Here is a 19,183-nt window from a genome sequence, read left to right as displayed (position 1 = left end):
TAAATTAAATTTTATTTTCCATTGGTAAAATGCAGATCGCATAACTCAATATGCACCTTGTTAATTCTGCTCTATGAAGTATTAAAATGTTGATCACTACCAAAATTATAGCTCATTTAGGAAGGCATAATGTTATGTAAATTGCCATTTAAACAGCAAGGCTAAATTTTTAAATGTATTAAAAGGTTCCAATTAAGGTCATTAAATGTGGTTGGCCAAGGTGAAAAAGCGACCACAGATACACATTTTTTCCTTCCAAGGGCTTATCAGCAGGATACAGCTGCAGTATCAGCCTGAAGAAATATACGCTTATAGGACTGATTTAATTATGATCAAATGACCTTCAAAATGTATCAGTTTGAGCAACCAACTCTCAATATGCTTGGCTTTTCTTGTTGTTTCAGTAACAAACTTAGTTTTGTGTTTTACAGGGCTTATTAGGAAGAACGGGACACCCTGGCCCCATGGGAACAAAAGGTGACAAGGTACAGAGGGAAAATCTCACTTACTGTCCAAATTGGGGTTTGGGGTGGGTGCAAGGCGAGACCACTTTTAGAGAAAGTCTGGAAAATCAAGCAAAGCTTCAAAGTAGGACAGGTGTCAGGGAAGGGGGCTTGGAAGGTCACAGGTCCCGAAATTGGTCTGAATACAAGAGATATGCTCCCAGGGAAAAGGATGAATAGAATGTGGGTACCACATGCCAGCTCCAGGCTGGGCATCCACTGTGTGGAAGGACAGGGCGAGAGCCACCTCCTGACGAGATGCAGGAAGGTGGCTAGTATTGGGGCATACAGCCACAGGTGCCAAGGGTCCCAACAGCTCACAGCTCTCAGCATCAGGATTCCAGTAACTGATGGGCTTGCTGAGGAAATCTGGAAGTTCCATCCTTTGAGAGTCATAGGGGAAGGCCTCTAAAGAACCATCACAGCTTGCTTCGTGGGGAGTCCAGTCAATGAGTCAGCAGGGAAGGGCAGCAAAACAGGGGACTCAGGAGGAAGCCCGCAGGGTACCCGATGTAATATCTGAAGCCCCCCACCACCACCACCACCCGTCAGTGTGATAGAGCCAGCGCCTGAGTCACGTGGACTAACTATTCAGATTCAAGAAATTTAAGAATCAGGAATCCATGAGCCGCTTCAGTGGCTCGTACCCCCGAAATGCCCACAATGGGCATAATCGCATCAAGGAGCAGAGGAATCCCCCTCCCCCAAATTGAAAGGCAACCGTGTGTGTATTCTAGACAGTCTCACATTCTTCTCTGATAGCATCCCAGGGAGCTTACCCAACCCCACCAGCCTTTTTTCCGTGTTCTTGATGGAAATTATTCTGTCGGCGATTTGCCTGTTGAAGTTAATGGGAATTCCACACAGAGAGGAGTTTTGGGCCACAGTCGAGAATGAAAATTGTACCAGAAAAAAAAGTCCTTTCAGTGGGCACATGTTTTCCTTGTTTGTTGTCCTCTTGCAGTTCAGGAGAACCATGCCATAATTCTCTGAAGGACTCTGCCGGCAGCTCACAGGACCTGATTTGTCTTAGAGAGAAACGTACAGTACGCCCATTGTTACTCAGCCTCAGGGAGATACATGGCAAGAAAATCTTTGCAGTTGGTCTTTATTGATAAAGACACAATCAGGAGGTTTATATGATTATTTGGTTACTGAAAAAAATGGGGAGATTGGAATGACACCCCTTCAACTTTGTGAAAATGGACTAAACTCCCTCAAAATTCTTGAGCATGATAAGTAAGAATTTACTCTCTGATTCTTCCTTAATTAACCATTTCTTGCCATTGCCCCTGATAATCAAGAGACTTAGGAGACTGTTAGAGGCTATTCTTTAAAAAAAAAAAAAAAAAAAGGCAGTTACAGGAAAAACTGGTTAAAACATCAAAGGAAGTATCATGCCTCTGCTTATCATGGACTAATAACCAGCCTATGTTTTATAAAAATATAAGTCAAATCCCACGTTTCAAATTTCAGCTTGAATTCATTTTTCACAGATGTCATTTTCAGTCTGCCTTGCCTGGAAGCAGAATGTCTGAGGCTGTTTATGTTGCATAGAATGTTTCCTTTAAATAGCACGGTCCCTCGGTCACCTCTGCTCAAGGGGACATGCCTGTCATTAACTTAGGAAGTGAGAGAGGTTTCTCCCCCTGCAGACACAACTCAGATTGTTATTTTCCACTTTAGTTAAAGTATATGGATGCCCCCTCTGGTTCCCCAAAGATGAAGGTGGTGGGGTGAGGCTCTGCCCCAGAGAGCCGAGTCCCTGAGCCACCCCCACTTGCAGGAAGTCTGCTCTGCACCCCAAGGTGGGGAGAGTTCCCCTAATTATGCTCAAAGCCCAAGGACCTCATCGCCTGGTTGCCTGGCTCCATCTGAAAATAAGCTTTGTCCCTGAGGGTCAAACGTTGAAGATCTGAATGCCTGTGGGAAAAGACATTGAGCTTTCCTGTGGTCCAGTAATTCCCCAGGTGAAGAAAAAAGCCGAGCTGAATAAGACTTTGCAAGGCTGACAAAATGACAAGTCATATCAATTTCAGAATGTCTGGTTCATAAACCTGGGGTAGAAACGTCTGTCATTGATGTTGGTCTGTCTACCCTTTGCAGGGCAGTGAGGGGCCCCCTGGGAGACCTGGACCACCTGGACCACCTGGGCCACCTGTGAGTTGTTTCATGTTTAAAACATAAATGCATGCTTCTACTTGAGGCTTTTTATAAGCAGTAAAGTCCTATTGTCTAGCACAAGGAACTATATTCAGTATCCTGTAATAAAAGTATCATAATGGAAAAGGGGGAAGAAAAGCCTTTCGTAAAGGGGTGGGACTACATTTAGGTGCCTTCAAGGATAAAAGTCGGCTGAGTTTTATGTATGAATTTGAATGGCAGCCGGTATGGCTTGGGCAACTCTGACTCCCTGTGAGCTCAGCCCTGAGGCACAGTGCTCAGGTTTGCATGCTGTGGGCCTCCCTGCTGTGGGTTCAGTTCACCTGGCGGTGCCTGACTCACCACTTCCCGCCTGGGGGACGCTCGGAAAGTCATTTAACCTCAATGAGCCTCGTTCACGGAAAATAGAGGGGCCATAAGGAGATCCCTTCCAGCAGTGTGAGTTGGTAGAAAAATTGTGTTATGCTGTGTGTGTTTATTACTATCCATGATGCCTGAGATGCTAGGAAACTCTATTTATACAGCACTTAGTGAATGAAATGTACAAGGGCCATCAGTGTTCTCCTCAGGGCTGAGACAGATGTTGTCAGGAGGCTGGGGAGAAGACAGGTGTCTCTCCCTGGAGCAAGTCTGCCCTCAAGTGGGATCTCTCTTGAACAGCATCACAGCTTCCATCTCGCCGAATGTTCTTTCCCGCTGGCCTCAGAGGGAGAGTTTAAGAAGCCAAACTCACCCAAAGGGAGCAGAAGTCATCTGTGACTTTTTTTGGAGAAAAATAATTGAAAGTTTAATAACACGTGCACCTCTTATATGCAAGGGAAACATCCAGGAAAACTGGGTAACTCCCTGAAATGGCCCAAGTCATCACCTGAAATACCATCTTCACCAAAAAGCAAAAGAAAGGAAGTGTGTGTTGTGCAGATTTACTTCTTAGCTTTCTCCATTGGTAAGTTTCTTGAGATTCCGAAGACAACAAAGATAGGTTGCGTGTCTGTGTGCTTTGCACACTTCAGTGAAGACATCGGCATCTGTTTTCCTAAACCTGCTCTTAATTTTACTTACCTTCTCCCTTGACATGGGAGCAGGGCAGGCAGCACCTGAGGCTCAAACACTAAAATGCACTCCCTCCCTAGTGGACAGCACAGCAAAGTGCAACATGAGCCCACAAAAGGGACCTATATTTTACGATGGACTTAAGAAATCGCCCTCCCTCCTCCCACCCAGATTCTGCATAGCTATTTATTCTTCAAAACAAATTAAATGCTGTCTCTCCTGGGAACCCTCCCACCCTGGCACTAGAAATCTCAGACAAAAGTATCCTTTGCCCTCCAGGACTGTATACAGTAGACATCCAGCATTTGTCAAACTGCTGAATTGAATTGTTAAATGGATGAGTGAAGTACTAAGGGAATAAATGAACAAAGCTTTTTTCCTTCCTTCACAAGTGTTTACAGGATGCACGTAGGTCATGTGCCCTGAGCACCTCTGGCTAGCATGTTCCAAAAGCAGGGCAATGAGGGACCTTCAGTTTTGCAGCTAAAATGTGGAAATTACAATAAAGGAAAATGCAAGTTATTGATTCTATGGGGATTTTTTTAAAAAAAAGGCTAAAAGATCTGAACTAAAATTTTCACGTGCAAATTTTTCCTGAATGCTAAAATGTATGATTATGAAAGCCTCTCAAATGAGTTCTCTTTAAAGTGTTACCCTGGGACTTGATTCACAAATCAATTTTATTAGGAAGTTTCTATTCCCTATTGTTTCAAAGTATATATTCTTGTAGTACATCACACAGGGTTGTGAATAAAATCATATCCCCTGTTTCTCTTAATTTTCTATTCAGTATGAAAAGACTATGGGAAAAAAATTACCTTTCAGTAGCCAAATTGTTCCCTATTCACATCTTCATCAGCACTCCTGTATTATGGCCTGCAGGTCAGCAGGCTGTAAACAGTTAGCATAAATTGGCAATTCAGAAACTGAATTTTAATGAGCAAATAATATTTTCCTCTGAATACATTAGTGTCTCGTCTGTCAAATCAGCACATTCATCACAGTCCTGCAGAAAGTGTGTGTGTGTGTGCACTCCAGGTGGAGTTCACATGCCTTTGGGTTTTTTTCCTCTACATTTCTTTAGAAAAACCAAAAATGGAAACACTGTTATTTTTACTGATAGCATTAAGCTCATTTTCTAAAATAGAATAGGAAAAATATCATTTGATAAAACAACAGAGGTAGAGACTCTCACTATTAACGTAAAATAATAATTCCGTATCTCATTTCTCTTCTAAGGGTGTACCATTCAATGAAGGGAATGGAATGAGCAGTTTATATAAAATCCAGGTATTTACTTTTCTAATTATGTAAAGTCACTTTCTGGTTCCAGGTTACTACAAGTTCTTCTCACCTTTTTCTTTCTCTTTTGAAGGGAGGTGTGAACGCTCCCAGTTACCCAGGGCCACCCGGCCCCCCTGTGAGTATAGTTGTTTATCATGAAGCATATTTTCACTGAACAGTCACATATACACAACAAAAAGACATCCTAAGTTCGTTGAAAATTATGCATTAGAAATATAACCAAAATGTTCTGCAGGAGGAAATAAATGAAACCAATAATAATAAGATTGTACACAAAATAAAGAAAAATTGCATTATGCATAGAGATGTCATATTTTGGAAATCTGAGAACTAAGTCAATGTCCAGGTGATTGCCATCATGGGAGTTCTATCAAGTTATATTTCCTCATCTTATGCTTCAAATCCAAACGGTAACAAAGCAAGGCTTGCACATATTTTTACATGTATTAAAGCAAATTGGACAAAATTCTTCATAGTTTGTGATTTTGCTTCAGTCATTATTTTCAAGGTGACTTCTCATATTTTTCTTATAGGGCCCCAAAGGAGATCCTGGCCCAGTGGTATGTATATTCCCATGTTTTGTGTCATTTAGAAAATACATCTTTATCAGTGTTAAGAAGAGCTTCAGGAGGGATGCCTGCCTTCTGAGATGTTTGTCAGTGAGCATGAAGGCAGCAGGCCCACTCCTCATCTCAGAAAGCCTCAGTCCTGATGTCACTGCCCTTGACATTCCCCCATCAGTGCATTTGTAGAAATCACCCTGGGCTGGAAAGAGATACATATAAAGCTCCTGAGAAATAGAGCACTGTCTTCCAAGAGAACTATTTTGATGATCGTGAAAGTAGATCATGAAAGAAAAATATTAGTGGATCATGAAAGAAAAGTGGATCATGAAAGAAAAGTATTTATTGAAAAGAAATTCTTTAAGATGTCTGCCATATCTCCCAAAACGACAACAGAGATAGGGGCAGTTTATTTACTTTCAGTCAGAGGCAGTTTTTCTGGAGGAGATTTGGTGAGCTGTGATAACCTCGTTTACTGGGAGTGATGTGTCGGGAGGTTAACCCTTCGCCTGGGGAGAGATCCTGTCCTCCAGCCCCCGAAGGATGATGACTGTGGTCAGGCATCCTCCTCAACCACGAGGCGTCCCTGGAAAAGTTCTGCCAAATGCAGTTAGATTACTTTTATTCCCTGGCTGACTTTTCTGTCATGTCCTTTACAAGCAGATACTCTATCCTTCATATTTCATTTCTCTGTACTTTGACCTTTGGATATATGCTTGAAACTCAGATGTACCTGAAACTGATATAAATTTTCAAAGCACTTTCCATTGCTGTGAGAAGAGACTGAAGGCCCTTTCGTTACAGTAGAGTTTGATAAAACTAGATGGATAAATTTTAAACAAGCAGGACAGCCATAAAAAGCAATCTTTTCGCATCTAAATACATTTTCAAAGGAGATGCATGAAAGAGCTTTTTTTGTTGTTGTTATTAGGCAATTAAAAACTGATTTGTTTTCCCCTAAAATCATGATTTAACCCAGTTAGAAGCATTTTCCAAATATGTCATGTGAGAGTTTCCTTTGTTTTGTTACTCATGCTGTGCTTTCTTTATCTGTAACATTTTTAATGCTTTCATCCACTATATCCTTCATTCCAATTTCAATCTTCTTACATGTTATTGATAAAAATTTCCTCTCAGTATTTCCTTCTGTCACACACACACACACACATCCCTTCTGGATCATTTAGGAGCACACAGGTTTCTCACTGCCTTCCCTGAAACACCAAAGTTTTTTCATTAGGTGAGAAAAAAGTATAACAATAAAGGATAAGTTATAATTCATTTGGATTAGAAAGTGGGTGGTAACAAAAATGTAGATAGATGTGAGTAGAATCTGAAGAGATGAGGCTTTGATTTTTCTTAGTTGCAACAAAGGATAAAGAATGAACACTAAGTGAAGGGTGTTCCTTGCTTTTAGAGACATGAATCAAGTGGGTGAAGTACAAAATTGGAATCATAAAATGTGAAATCATGAAATTAACTACTGTGTAATCCTTCAGGTTTATCTTAGATAAAACTTTAGATTATTCCTTTGGAATTCATGTTACCAGTTGCCCCTAAGTAGAGAAATACTACCTCATACCACAGAGATAAGCCAAGAATGGTGGACTCACAGGTCACTGAATAGGGTGAAGTGAAAGTCATTCAGTTGTGTCTGACTCTTTGCGACCCCATGGACTATACAGTCCATGGAATTCTCCAGGCCAGAATACTGGAGTGGGAAGCTGTTCCCTTCTCCAGGGGATCTTCCCAACCAAGGGCTCGAACCCAGGTCTCCCACCTTGCAGGTGGATTCTTTACTAGCTGAGCCACTAGGGAAACCTAAGAACACTGGAGTGGGTAGCCTATTGCTTCTCCAGCAGATCTTCCCAACCCAGGAATCAAACCCAGGTCTCCCGCCTTGCAGGTGGGTTCTTTACCAGCTGAGCTACCAGGTCACTGAATAGACAATGGAAACTCCCCTTGGGGCTTGGGGGAAGATTTACTCTTCCAGCCTCCTTCAAACCCCAGGCCACCAGATCTACATCACTGTCTCTAATCTTTTCAGTGAAACTGTGCAGATAAAAATCACCCTTAATTGAATTTATTCTTTCCTGAGGTGATCCATTTCATTCCCTTGGTGTTCAATTTATAATTGGTTTTCAGTTGAATATTTATTATTAGCTACTTTCAAACAAATGTCGACTGATTGGCTGAGCACTGTTCAACCAATTCTTCTGTCTTAAGGATAACTGAGAATATAAACAAAGAGAATCAAAGAGCTTATTTCCTTTGTCAATGGCCTCTATTACAGAGCTTCATGCAGAATAGAATCTAAACATCTTTTTCCTGATTGGCAGGTTACCTATTGGTAGATGTCTAAAAAGATTTTTGGAGCAAAGAAAGTATCCAGATCATATGCTTCTCATTAAGCATCTCATAATAAGGACAATATCATAATTCATAATAGAAGTTAGTGTTGGTAGTATTTTTGAAGTAGATTAGCATTAGGCATGCAAAAATACATTTATAGAGAATGAACTTGGAAAGCTACATTTTCTATATGATTATGTTGAAAGCATCCAGTGTCCTGAAAACATATTTGTAGTTAACATTAATTCATGGTTCACAGCAAACTGTGGAAAATTCTTAAAGAGATGGGAATACCAGACCACTTTATCTGTCTCCTGAGAAACCTGTATGCAGATCAAGAAGCAATAGTTAGAACTGGACATGGAACAATGGAGTGGTTCAAAATTGGGAAAGGAGTACATCAAGGCTGCTTATTTAACTCACATGCAGAGTACATCATGTGAAAAGCCAGCCTGGATGAATCACAAGCTGGAATCAAGATTGCCAGGAGAAATATCAACCTCAGATAAGCAGATGATACCACTCTAATGGCAGAAAGTGAAGAGGAACTAAAGAGCCTCTTGATGAGGGTGAAAGAATAGAGTGAAAAAGCTAGCTTGAAGTTCAACATTCAAAAAACTAAGATCGTGGCATCTGGTCCCATCACTTCATGGCAAATAGGTGGAAAAAACAGATTTGATTGTGACAGATTTTATTTTCTTGGGCTCCAAAATTACTGTGGACAGTGGCTGCAGCCTTGACAATAAAAGAATCTTGCTCCTGGGAAGGAAAGCTATGACAAACATAAACAACATTTAAAAATAGAGACATCAGCTTGCTGACAAAGATCCTTTGCTAGTCAAAGCTATGGTTTTTCCAGTAGTCATGTACGGATATGAGTGAAAGTGAAAGTGAAACTCGCTCAGTCATGTCCGACTCTTTGCAACCCCATGGACTATATATAGCCTGTCAGGCTCCTCTGTCCATGGAATTCTCCAGGCAAGAATACTAGAGTGGGTAGCCTTTCCCTTCTCCAGAGAATCTTCCCAACCCAGGAATCGAACCCAGGTCTCATGCATTGAAGGTGGATTCTTTACCGTCTGAGCCACGGATATGAGAGTTGGACTGTAAAGAAGGCTGAGCCCTGAAAAACTGATTCTTTCAAATTGCGTTGCTGGAGAAAGACTCTTGAGAGTCCCTGGACTGCAAGGAGATCAAACCAGTCAATCCTAAAGGAAATCAACCCTAAATATTCATTGGAAGAACTAATGCTGAAGCTCTAATACTTTGGCCACCTTATATGAAGAGTTGACTCTTTGGAAAAGACCCTGATGCTGGGAAAGATTGAAAGCAAAAGGAGAAGGGGGCAACAGAGGATGAGATGGTTAGATAGCATCACTGACTCAATGGACATCAATTTGAGCCAACTGTGAGAGACAGTGAAGGACAGGGAAGCCTGGTATGCCACAGTCCATGAGGCTGCAAAATTGGACACAGCGTAGTGACTGAACAACAACAATCAACCCACTTAGTCTCTCTTAATTTAAAACCCCTAATGTTTATTGTTATAAGTTAGCAGCTTCCTTCACCCTAACCTTTCTAAATGGGTTCCTTGAGGACCTAAAGTTTACAGTCAGCTGTGACCATACAGCAGCATATGTAACAGATTTTTTTTTAACAGAAAGGCTTATTCATCTCCTCTCAGTGACCCATCAGCAGTAACTGCCTCTGGGGCTGTCCTCTGAAGCGCCAAAGTTCATGTCCAGCTCCAGGGAATATTAAGGGATGATAAACTTTGGTTTGAGAGCTCCATCTTTAGTCTTGTTTTCTGACAATCTGGAAGCCTTAGGTACCTCACAAATGCAATGTTTATTAAAGCCCAGCCTTTTCTTCTATCTCTTACTGAAACTGGAGTTATCACTGATTAGAGGAATTCATTCAGAGCAGATTCTTAATCAGATTAAAAATGGTTAATTTAAAAAAAATACTCATACTTCAAAAAATAGCTTTATTTTCTAACTGTTTTCAAATACCAAATGCAAGAATACAGATGCTTAAAAATAGAGCATACTGTTTACTTGCTAAATTACCAATCAGTGTTTGAGAGAGTACTTTCTAGGCAAAAAAATAAAAAATCCTTGCTTTTGAAATCAATGATTTAAAAACCTTTGATTGTTGCTTTTGTGTTCTTATGTTCATATTTAACAGGGAGAACCTGGTGCAATGGGGTTGCCAGGACTAGAAGGCTTTCCTGGTATAAAGGTAAGTGCAAGGTTAAGCGTGTGTTCACCAGTTCAACATTCAAAAATGTTTACTGAGCACTTACCATTGGACCAGGAGCTGTTTTAGGTTTGGGGATACCTAAGAGAACAAAATAGACAGAAATCTCTGTCTTTGTGAAAATTATGTTCTAAGCAGGGAATACAGAAACTAAGAGAATAAATACAAATAACTAATAATATTGTTAGTAAGTGCTGTGGAAAGAAAGAAAAAGTAGAGGAGATTAAAGGGCATCAGGAGTGCGGAAGGGGAGGGTGTGATTTTAAATCAGGTGGTCTGAGAAATCAGGAACTAAGCGGACTTGGAAGGGCTGGGGGGATGGCCAGTTAGCTAAGCCCCTGAAGCCAGAAGGAAGAAAGTTCCCAGCAAGATGAGTAAGTTCTTGAGATGTAATGTGTAGCAGGGTGATGCTAGGTAACAATACTAAACTGTATGCTTGAAATTCGCTAAGTGTTCTCAACACACACACACAGTGACCTGTGTGAGGTGATGGAGATGTGAATTAGCTTGATTATGGTGATCATTTGCCGATATATATGTATATCACATCGTCAAACTGTACACCTTAAATATATACAACTAGAAAAAGAAGGTTTTAAATGCCCTGAGACAGGAGCATTCCTGTACATTCAAGGAGACCTGGGGAGTGAATGAGGGGAGCATGCCAGGAGATCAGGTCAGAGAGGTGGGGTGGAGGTGAAGGCCAGCCCTGCCCAGCAGTGCTGCTTGCTGGCCCGTGGAGGACCAGGGCCAGTCTGCAAGTTTTGTCATGGGTTTGGAGGCAGCGTAAGCACATAGATGGAGAGCAAGCATGTAAACAACTTGACTTTTGACATTGCCATAATATCCAAACATGAGACCCACATTGGCTCGTGATGCATTAGAAAATAAATAAGCAAGTAAATTGCTCCTTCACCACAGGTAGTTTGAGAAGCACTAATTAATAAAAAGGCTTATCAGCCATCGTAGACTTTCTCTGTCACTCTGAGTGAAATACGGAGCCAGTGGTGGTTTCTGAGCAGAAAAGTGATGGACCTGCAGCTGGAGTGTAAGGAAAGCTCCTCTGTCCATGGGATTCTCCAGGCAAGAATACTAAGTGGATTGCCATGCTCTCCTCCAGGGGATCTTCCTGACCCAGGGGTCGAACCCATGTCTCTTACATGTGCTGTGCTGGCAAGCGGGTTCTTTACCAGTAGCACCACCTGGAAGCCCAATGGGACAAGGAAGACACAGACTATACCCATATATGGGGCAGTGGTGTTGGCTCAGACAGAAGCAGAATCAGTGGAGCTCCTGAGGAGGCTGAGGCTCTGGACATGTTGTGAAGGAAGGGCAATAAGACTGACGGGATGTGGGTCTAAGAGAAGAGTCAGGGATGGCTCCAAGGTGCTTGACCTGAGCACCTGAGATGATGGCATGTTATCAACAGAAATGAGGAAGGCACTACACAGAGTCTGTTCAGAGAGGGTAGGATGAGAATGATCCATAGTATAATTTTGGACGTGGGACCAATTATGGGAATTATCTACTAGAGAGCATAGTGGGGGTACTGCAGTAGGTGGTACAGTAGAAAAGTATGGGGCTTAAAAAGAGGTTAAGTGCAGATATACATTGATTGTGTGAGCCTATAGGTGCTATCTGAAAGTCAAGAGGCTGGATAAGATCACCAAGAGAATGACAATAGATTTTGTTTTAAGAGAAGAGGATCACGGACTGAGCCTTGAAGCCCTCCAATATTAAGATCAGGAAGAAAGCAGGGGGTGAGCAAGGGAGACTTAGATGCAGGGACCAGAGAAATAAGAGGAAATGTTGGTGCCCTGGAAAGCGAAGATGGTGTATCGAGAAGAGTGATCATCTGTCTCATATCCTGCAAATGGGTTGAGTAGGATGGCCACATAGGAACCGTTCATCAGAGAAATGATTACTGTTTTACTGTGGTGGTAGGAAAAATTTCTGGATTTGAATGGTCTAAGAGAGAATGACAAAGAAAAAAAAAAAGATTTAGACAAAGCGAAAACAATGCTCAAGGACTTCTGCTGCTAAGAGAGTAAAGAAACAGGCCAGCAGCTACCGGAGGAAGCTAGGTTCCATAAAGTAGATTTTAAGACCACAGAGGAACTGGACTGTTTCTAGGCTAAAGGAAAGGTCTGGTTTAGTAAAGGGGAAGGAGCGATGAGATAGGAAGAGAGGGGAAAAGTGCTGGAACGGCATCCTTAGTAGCTAAGAGGGAAGGAACCTGGGGCATAAATGCAGGGCTTGGCTTCAGAGAGGAGCCCAGATAATTCATCTGTGGGAGCTGGTTGGAACCGAAGTACAGGGGTACAGGAGTGGGGACACGGGCACATGAATTGATTGGAATCTATAGAAGTTCTTTTCTGATTGCTTCTGTTTTCTCAGAGATGGAGGATCAAGGTCTCATCTGAGGGTGAGGTAGGGAGAAGAGTTTGGAAGTTTGAGGAAAAGGTCTTCTATGAGAGGGCAAGTCCAGGAACCACAGAGTGTGGTGGCTGAGCAGAAGCCCCTCGAGACTCATGGTCGTGAAATGAAATGAGACCAGTCAGCGAGACTGTGTCCATGAGCACAGAGCAGGAGGGGATCTGGGTTTAAACGAGTTCCCGTTTTGGCAAATAAGTGAGAGAAGCGCGGATGGGACTGTGAGCCAGCAGTATATAGGGAGTGATTATAACCAGTGACCATGGGATCTAAACTAGATACATGAGCAAGAGGGGCCATCTAGGGAGTGAAGGAGCATGAAAACTTTTCTACCAGGGATGGTAGAGAGATCTTTGTGACATCAAAATTTGGGGGGGGAGAGGGGGGGTTCAAGCTACTCAAGGGAGTGATTTACAATGAGGGAAGATGGTGGTCCAAGATTAGAATGCAGGCAGTGGAGGTTACAGAGAGATATTGTTTTTGATTAGGTCTCAGGTATAATTATGGAAATAAGAGTTCTGCTAGATAATTAAATTAGACTGATTCAAAGTACTGTGTTGGAAGGACCATATTATCAGACAGGAGCCCTCTTAACTTCATCTTTATCAGATATGCAAATATTTCCATTGAATTAAAAGCCCCAGTACATTCATTTCCAGGGAAAAAACCCCACAGTTTAAAAGAGCAAAGTGGAACTGAGGACTGTCTGTTTAGGTCCTTCACCCATTTTTCTGCTAGTTCTTTTTTTTTTTTTTTCAAACTGTGGCTATCTATGGTTTATATACTGAAGACACTGCTTCTATATTATATGATGGAGGCTTTATCCTAGTTGGTCCTTGCCTTTCAGTTTTATGTTTAGTCTTACAGAATTTATATGGAGTATAATATAAAGAGAGGAATTAGACTTTTTCAAAGAAATTATTCAATTATTAGCACTATTTGTTGAATAATACAGCCCTTTCTTTACTAAAACCCTATTGTAAATGTTGGTCTGTTCCTGAAGTTGCTGTTATATTGCATTGATATACTGCTAAATCTTGGGCCAATATTCCATATTTCAATTATTATAGCTTTATTGCATGCTGAAATATGGTATTGCTAATGTCTTTATTATTCTTCTTTTACTTTTTCTCTTATCCTCAAGTATATTTATTATCCCAAGTGAACTTTAATATCATTTGATCAAGCTGCAATTTGTAAAAATTGCATTAAATTTATAAATTAGTTTGGGCACAATGACACCTTTACAGCGCTGTCTTGCCCTCCAAGAACAAAACATCTCTCTCCGTTTAATCAAATCTTCTTTTATGTCCCTCAGTGAACTTACGGAGTTTTTTAATGTCGATTCTGCCCAACAAAAATTGCCATTTTATTGCCCCATATATAACCATAAGTATTTTTAGCCTTGTCAGCTTTATCTAAAATACCACACTGCCTTTGGAAAAAAGGTTGAGTCATTCCACTGCTCAGAGAAATTCCAGGGGTCTTCTTATGGGCCTCATGAGGAAAAACTACAAAATCCTTAGTTCTAAACACATCCATTTTAACCCAACATCCAATGAGACACGTCTATTGAAAGCTTTTCAGAAGACATTCAAGGTCTTAGTCTTTTAATTATTGGTAATAAGTTACTTTTAAATATGTGGAAGAAAAGTATTGGCTAATTTTACCTGTAAGTATTATGGGGTTCTGTCTTAAAGAATAGGTTAACAGAAATGATACCATGAATGCTTATTTTCATTGGTATTATTATTTGCTTTGGTATTCTGGGGGAAAAGAGAGAGTAAAGTCTTTAGTAGGTTCCGCTGGCTGCAGTTCTTATTTTGTCCTTTCCCCATCTGGCCTTTAGCTTCACACCAGCTAATATCAACAACATTTATAAGTTCCGAAGAGAAGCTTTACCAAATCCAAATCGTTATTTGAGCATCAGTTTTGGCAGTGGGGATTGAATGGGTTTGATTCTAAGCAGTACATGTTTTTTTCAGGGAGATCAAGGGCCAGCAGGCCCCCCGGGAGCGGCAGGAATCTCGGTGAGTTCAGCTTATCTCACGTTGTTCTCACAGGTACCAACCGCCTAAAGGGCTGGGAGCGCAGGGTGACTCCTGAAACTCCCAGTTTAAGAAACAAAACCAAAAAAAAAAAAAAAGTATTTTTAAACCCACCTGTTCCTCTCCCACCTCAAAAATGCTCCTGTCTTTATTTTCATCTTTTAAACTTTTTCCTTTGTTTTTTCTTCCCAACTCACTTTCACGTGGGGAGGGAAAACCCATTACCTGTGCCAGCGCATCAGCACCACACAGCTCTGAGAAGCATGTTGGGTTTCTCTATTCTTGTAATATTTCAAGGTTTCTTAATCTTCAGAAGGCAAAGTTCTCATCCTCAGGCAATGTGCTTCAGTATCTTCGTATTAAGCTGCCATCTGCCCGAGTTTTCCCTCAGCCTGGTGTTATTAGCGGAGCTTTATTGCTGCTAATGTTTCCTCATAAACTAACCCTTTAAGCCTCTCAATCATTTTTGTTGCTCTCTGGTGTCAAATGTTTTAAATCTCATCAAGGTCTTTTCAAATGAATAGGAAGTGCTCCAGGAAAGGTTAAAATCATTTCTCAGAGCCCTAGGGATCATTTTGATCTTCATTCATGATGCTCTAATTAAAATTTTGTGGTCAGGCTTTATGAATAAGAGCCCATTTATCCTCACCAGGTGTCCTGCAGGGTGAGCCAGGGTAGGAAAGTCAGTGGGAGCCCTGTACTTCAATCACAGGAACATGAGGAAAACAAGAAAGGGCCCTACCATCTCTGCACCACCCACTGACCTCTGCCAACACCCACCAGCACCCAGAGCCTCCCAACAATCCCCCCACCTCCATCCCTCAAAAGGCCAGCAGCCAGTCTTCTTCCCTCTGTTTCATTGCTGAACCTAATAAGAAAAGATAAAGACTCATCCACATGGCACACCACTATCCTTGCCTATAAAATCCCATGGGCAGAGGAGCCTGGTGGGCTGCAGTCCATAGGGTGGCCAAGAGTTGGGCACAACTGACTGACTAACACACTCCATAGAGAGGCATCCTGTATGGAGGATGACACCCCCTTCTTTAGCTGTTTTAGGTCAAGTCTAGTCTTAGTATGATTGTAAAAGTCACATGAAAATATTTTATTTAGCAAGCACTGCAGGGTTTTTATTGTTCAGTCACTAAGTCCTGTCTAACTCTGCGACCCCATGAACTACAGCACACCAGGCTTCCCTGTCCTTCACTATCTCCTGGAGTTTGCTCAGATTCATGTCTATCAAGTCAGTGATGCCATCCAGGAGATTTTATACCAGAAAGCATTCTTCTTGAAAACTGGCTCACACTTAATCCCGTTCCTCCCCACTCTCCCCAGCTCCCTACTGTTCCTAGCAATATATTTGCACCTGCCTTTGGGATCACCTTGGGTCCCCTTACAACCTGCGTCTCTCATATTCACGCCCCATTTTTGTTTCCATATGGTATGGTGAAATGTAATGCCCTACTGTATTCATCCAGGTGGGACTATATATTATGTTCAACTAAGTCTGCCATAAAAGGAAAAATACTAGCAACCACTGGAGTATTTAAAAGATCAGTGACAGACTCAAAAGACAATCCAAATGAATAATTCCAAGAATATTTTTGAAGGATGCAGCATGATTGAAACTAGAGGCTGCCCTGTTACTTGTTTGGGTAAATCTAATACACTTACCTAAAATGCAGTTTTCATATCTCATCATTAAGAAGATTAACTGACAATTACAAAAATGAGGAAGGGTTAAAAAATGGCATGCTGTGTATATAAAACTGGCTATAAAAAAAAGTTTTAAAACTGTTACTTTATTTTTTATTACTGGACTTTACTGTGGCTCAGACAATGAAATAGTTCAAAGATTCTGGAAATAGCTACACACCAGTGTGAGTATACTTAATGCCACTGAATTGTACACATAAAATGGTTAAAACGGTGGATTTCAAGTTATGTATGCTGCTGCTGCTAAGTCGCTTCAGTCGTGTCCGACTCTGTGTGACCCCATAGACAGCAGCCCACCAGCTTCCCCCGTCCCTGGGATTCTCCAGGCAAGAACACTGGAGTGGGTTGCCATTTCCTTCTCCAATGCGTGAAAGTGAAGTTGCTCAGTTGTGTCTGACTCCTAGTGATCCCATGGACTGCAGCCCACCAGGCTCCTCCATCCATGGGGTTTTCCAGGCTAGAGGACTGGAGTGGGGTGCCATTGCCTTTCTCCGCACACTATGTATATTTCACAACAATGAAAGTAAAAAATTTAAGGTGATGGTTCTGGTTGAAGCAGGGATGTTCACTTGCTTTGCACATCACAGATCTTTGCTGAGAATCAGAAGGCCCAGTCCTACTCCGCCTAGAAGTCTGTCCCTTTCTAGTGTGTAAACAGGCCATCCAGGGCCTTCCCTTGGCTCTTCCTCTGCTCCTTTCTGGGATAGCAGGTGGGTCCCCGGGGCACCATGCCCTCCCCAGGTCCTCTGAGATCCCTGCTGGCACTGCCTGGCCTTTGGGATCTTCATCTGGAGCTCCAGGTGCTGAGTCCATGCCAAGACCCTTTGGAACACTGGCTTTCTCAGCTCTAACACATGCCCTAACTCAGGTCCATGAGATTCCAGGAGCTCCTGCTGCACTTGGGCAGTGGGGAGCCAGGATACCATCTCAGGCCTGTGTCTGCCTCGCTTCACCACTCAGCCATCGCTGACCTGCCAAGGGGCCTTTTGACCTCCAAAGGACCTGCCAAGAGTTCTACACAGCAAGTAGAGAAAAAGCCCAGGTTTCCCTCCCTGGAAACCTTCTGGGATTTCTATGGTCTCAGCCCCATACCAACATCCCCATCCACATAAGATTCAAGGGGCAGGAGGTGGCTCCTCAAGGACAGGATCCTTGGGCCTGGTCTGGACACTTGGGCTCATGCCCACTGTGACCTATGCTGGTCCATCTTCCACTCTGCTCTGTCTCAGAGGTCTCTCTGGTCCACAATGTCTCTGTCCTCAGTCCTCCAGGCCTTCTGTGCTGGAGGACTTCTGGCTGGCCGTAGCTCAGCGGTTCCTTCGACTACAAAGTGATTAAATTACTCTCTCTGAGGGTAGTTCGAGACCCGCGGGTGCTCTCCAGTCCTTTTTTAGATGCCAGGATCCAGCACGGGAGATCCCACCCATGACAAAGACATGTGGAAGAGGCCTGATAAGCAAGGCTTCAGGATTTGGGGGGCTCCCTGGACCTTCATCTACCCCATAACAAGAATCTGTCTGTCTTACTATTTTGTGACTTTCACCAACTCTTCTGACATTAACAGGGTGCTATCCCTGACCACGTTTCTCTGGAGAAAATCAACTTAGGGCTCTAGCTAATAAGTCTCCTGGACATGAAAGGAATATTTCAAATCAAACCCCACTGTTAGCATTCTAGCTTGCCTGACAGGTTTATCCAGACTGGTCAAAGTCAGACCAGTTTGTCCTCTCCTTTCCAACAAAAAGGTTTTGCAAATCAAACATGCTTCTTTCCAGGCTATCTTACTATGAATGCAAAAAACTTCTTGTGAAATTCAAGGTCTAGGACTTCTATTGGAGAAGGCAATGGCAACCCATTCCAGTACTCTTGCCTGGAAAATCCCATGGACAGAGGAGCCTGGTAGGCTGCAGTCCATGGGGTCACTAAGAGTCGGACACAACCGAGCGACTTCACTTTCACTTTTTACTTTCATGCATTGGAGAAGGAAATGGCAACCCACTCCAGTGTTCTTGCCTGGAAAATCCCAGGGACGGGGGAGCCTGGTGGGTTTCTGCCTATGGGGTCGCACAGAGTCAGATACGACTGAAGCAACTTAGCAGCAGCAGCAGCAGGCCTTCTATGACCCTTTGTGCCCTCCTTTCCCTAAGGTAAATAAGAGCTGCTTGTCAAACAAGAGGGATTCCCAGAAATGAGGATTATATTTGTTTAGTATTTTCAAAATTCTTTTTTTAATTAATTTATTTTAATTGGAAGATAATTACTTTACAATATTGTGGTTTTTGCCATACATCGACATGAATCAGCCATGGGTGTACATGTGTTCCCCCATCTTGAACCCCTCATCCACCTCCCTCCCCACCTCATCCCTCTGGGTTGTCCCAGGGGCACCAGCTTTGAGTGCCCTGCCTCATGCATTGAACTTACATTGGTCATTTGTTTTACATATGGTAACATACATGTTTCAATGATATTCTCTCACATCATCCTACCCTGGCCTTCTCCCACAGAGTCCAAAATTCTGTTCTTTACGTTTGTGTCTCTTTTGCTGCCTTGCATATAGGATTGTCATTGCCATCTTTCTAAATTCCATATATATGCGTTAATATACAGTATTGATGTTTCCCTTTCTGATTTACTTCACTGTGTATAATAGGCTCCAGTTTCACTCACCTCATTAGAACTGACTCAAACGCATTCCTTTTTATAGCTGAGTAATATTCCATTGTGTATATGTACCACAACTTCCTTATCCATTCGTCTGCCAGTAGACATCTAGGTTGCTTCCATG

At 42.3% G+C, this 19,183-nt stretch overlaps 1 protein-coding gene across 1 annotated transcript in view; it reads left to right on the top strand.

Moving 5' to 3' along the window:
- COL19A1 (collagen type XIX alpha 1 chain) overlaps window positions 1–19,183 on the top strand; it is a 488,172-nt gene that overhangs the window by 414,178 nt on the left and 54,811 nt on the right. Inside the window, exons 36-42 of the mRNA XM_042253848.2 lie at window positions 432–485; window positions 2,610–2,663; window positions 4,959–5,009; window positions 5,095–5,139; window positions 5,558–5,584; window positions 10,127–10,180; window positions 14,617–14,661. Of these exons, the coding sequence (XP_042109782.1) occupies window positions 432–485; window positions 2,610–2,663; window positions 4,959–5,009; window positions 5,095–5,139; window positions 5,558–5,584; window positions 10,127–10,180; window positions 14,617–14,661 (330 nt within the window). The remainder of the gene's footprint in view (window positions 1–431; window positions 486–2,609; window positions 2,664–4,958; window positions 5,010–5,094; window positions 5,140–5,557; window positions 5,585–10,126; window positions 10,181–14,616; window positions 14,662–19,183) is intronic.

Source organism: Ovis aries, chromosome 9 (genome assembly GCF_016772045.2).
Source record: "Ovis aries strain OAR_USU_Benz2616 breed Rambouillet chromosome 9, ARS-UI_Ramb_v3.0, whole genome shotgun sequence".
Classification (NCBI taxonomy): Eukaryota; Metazoa; Chordata; class Mammalia; order Artiodactyla; family Bovidae; genus Ovis; species Ovis aries.
Note: the sequence above shows the minus strand (reverse complement) of the source record. Positions and strands in the feature narration are given on the sequence as shown.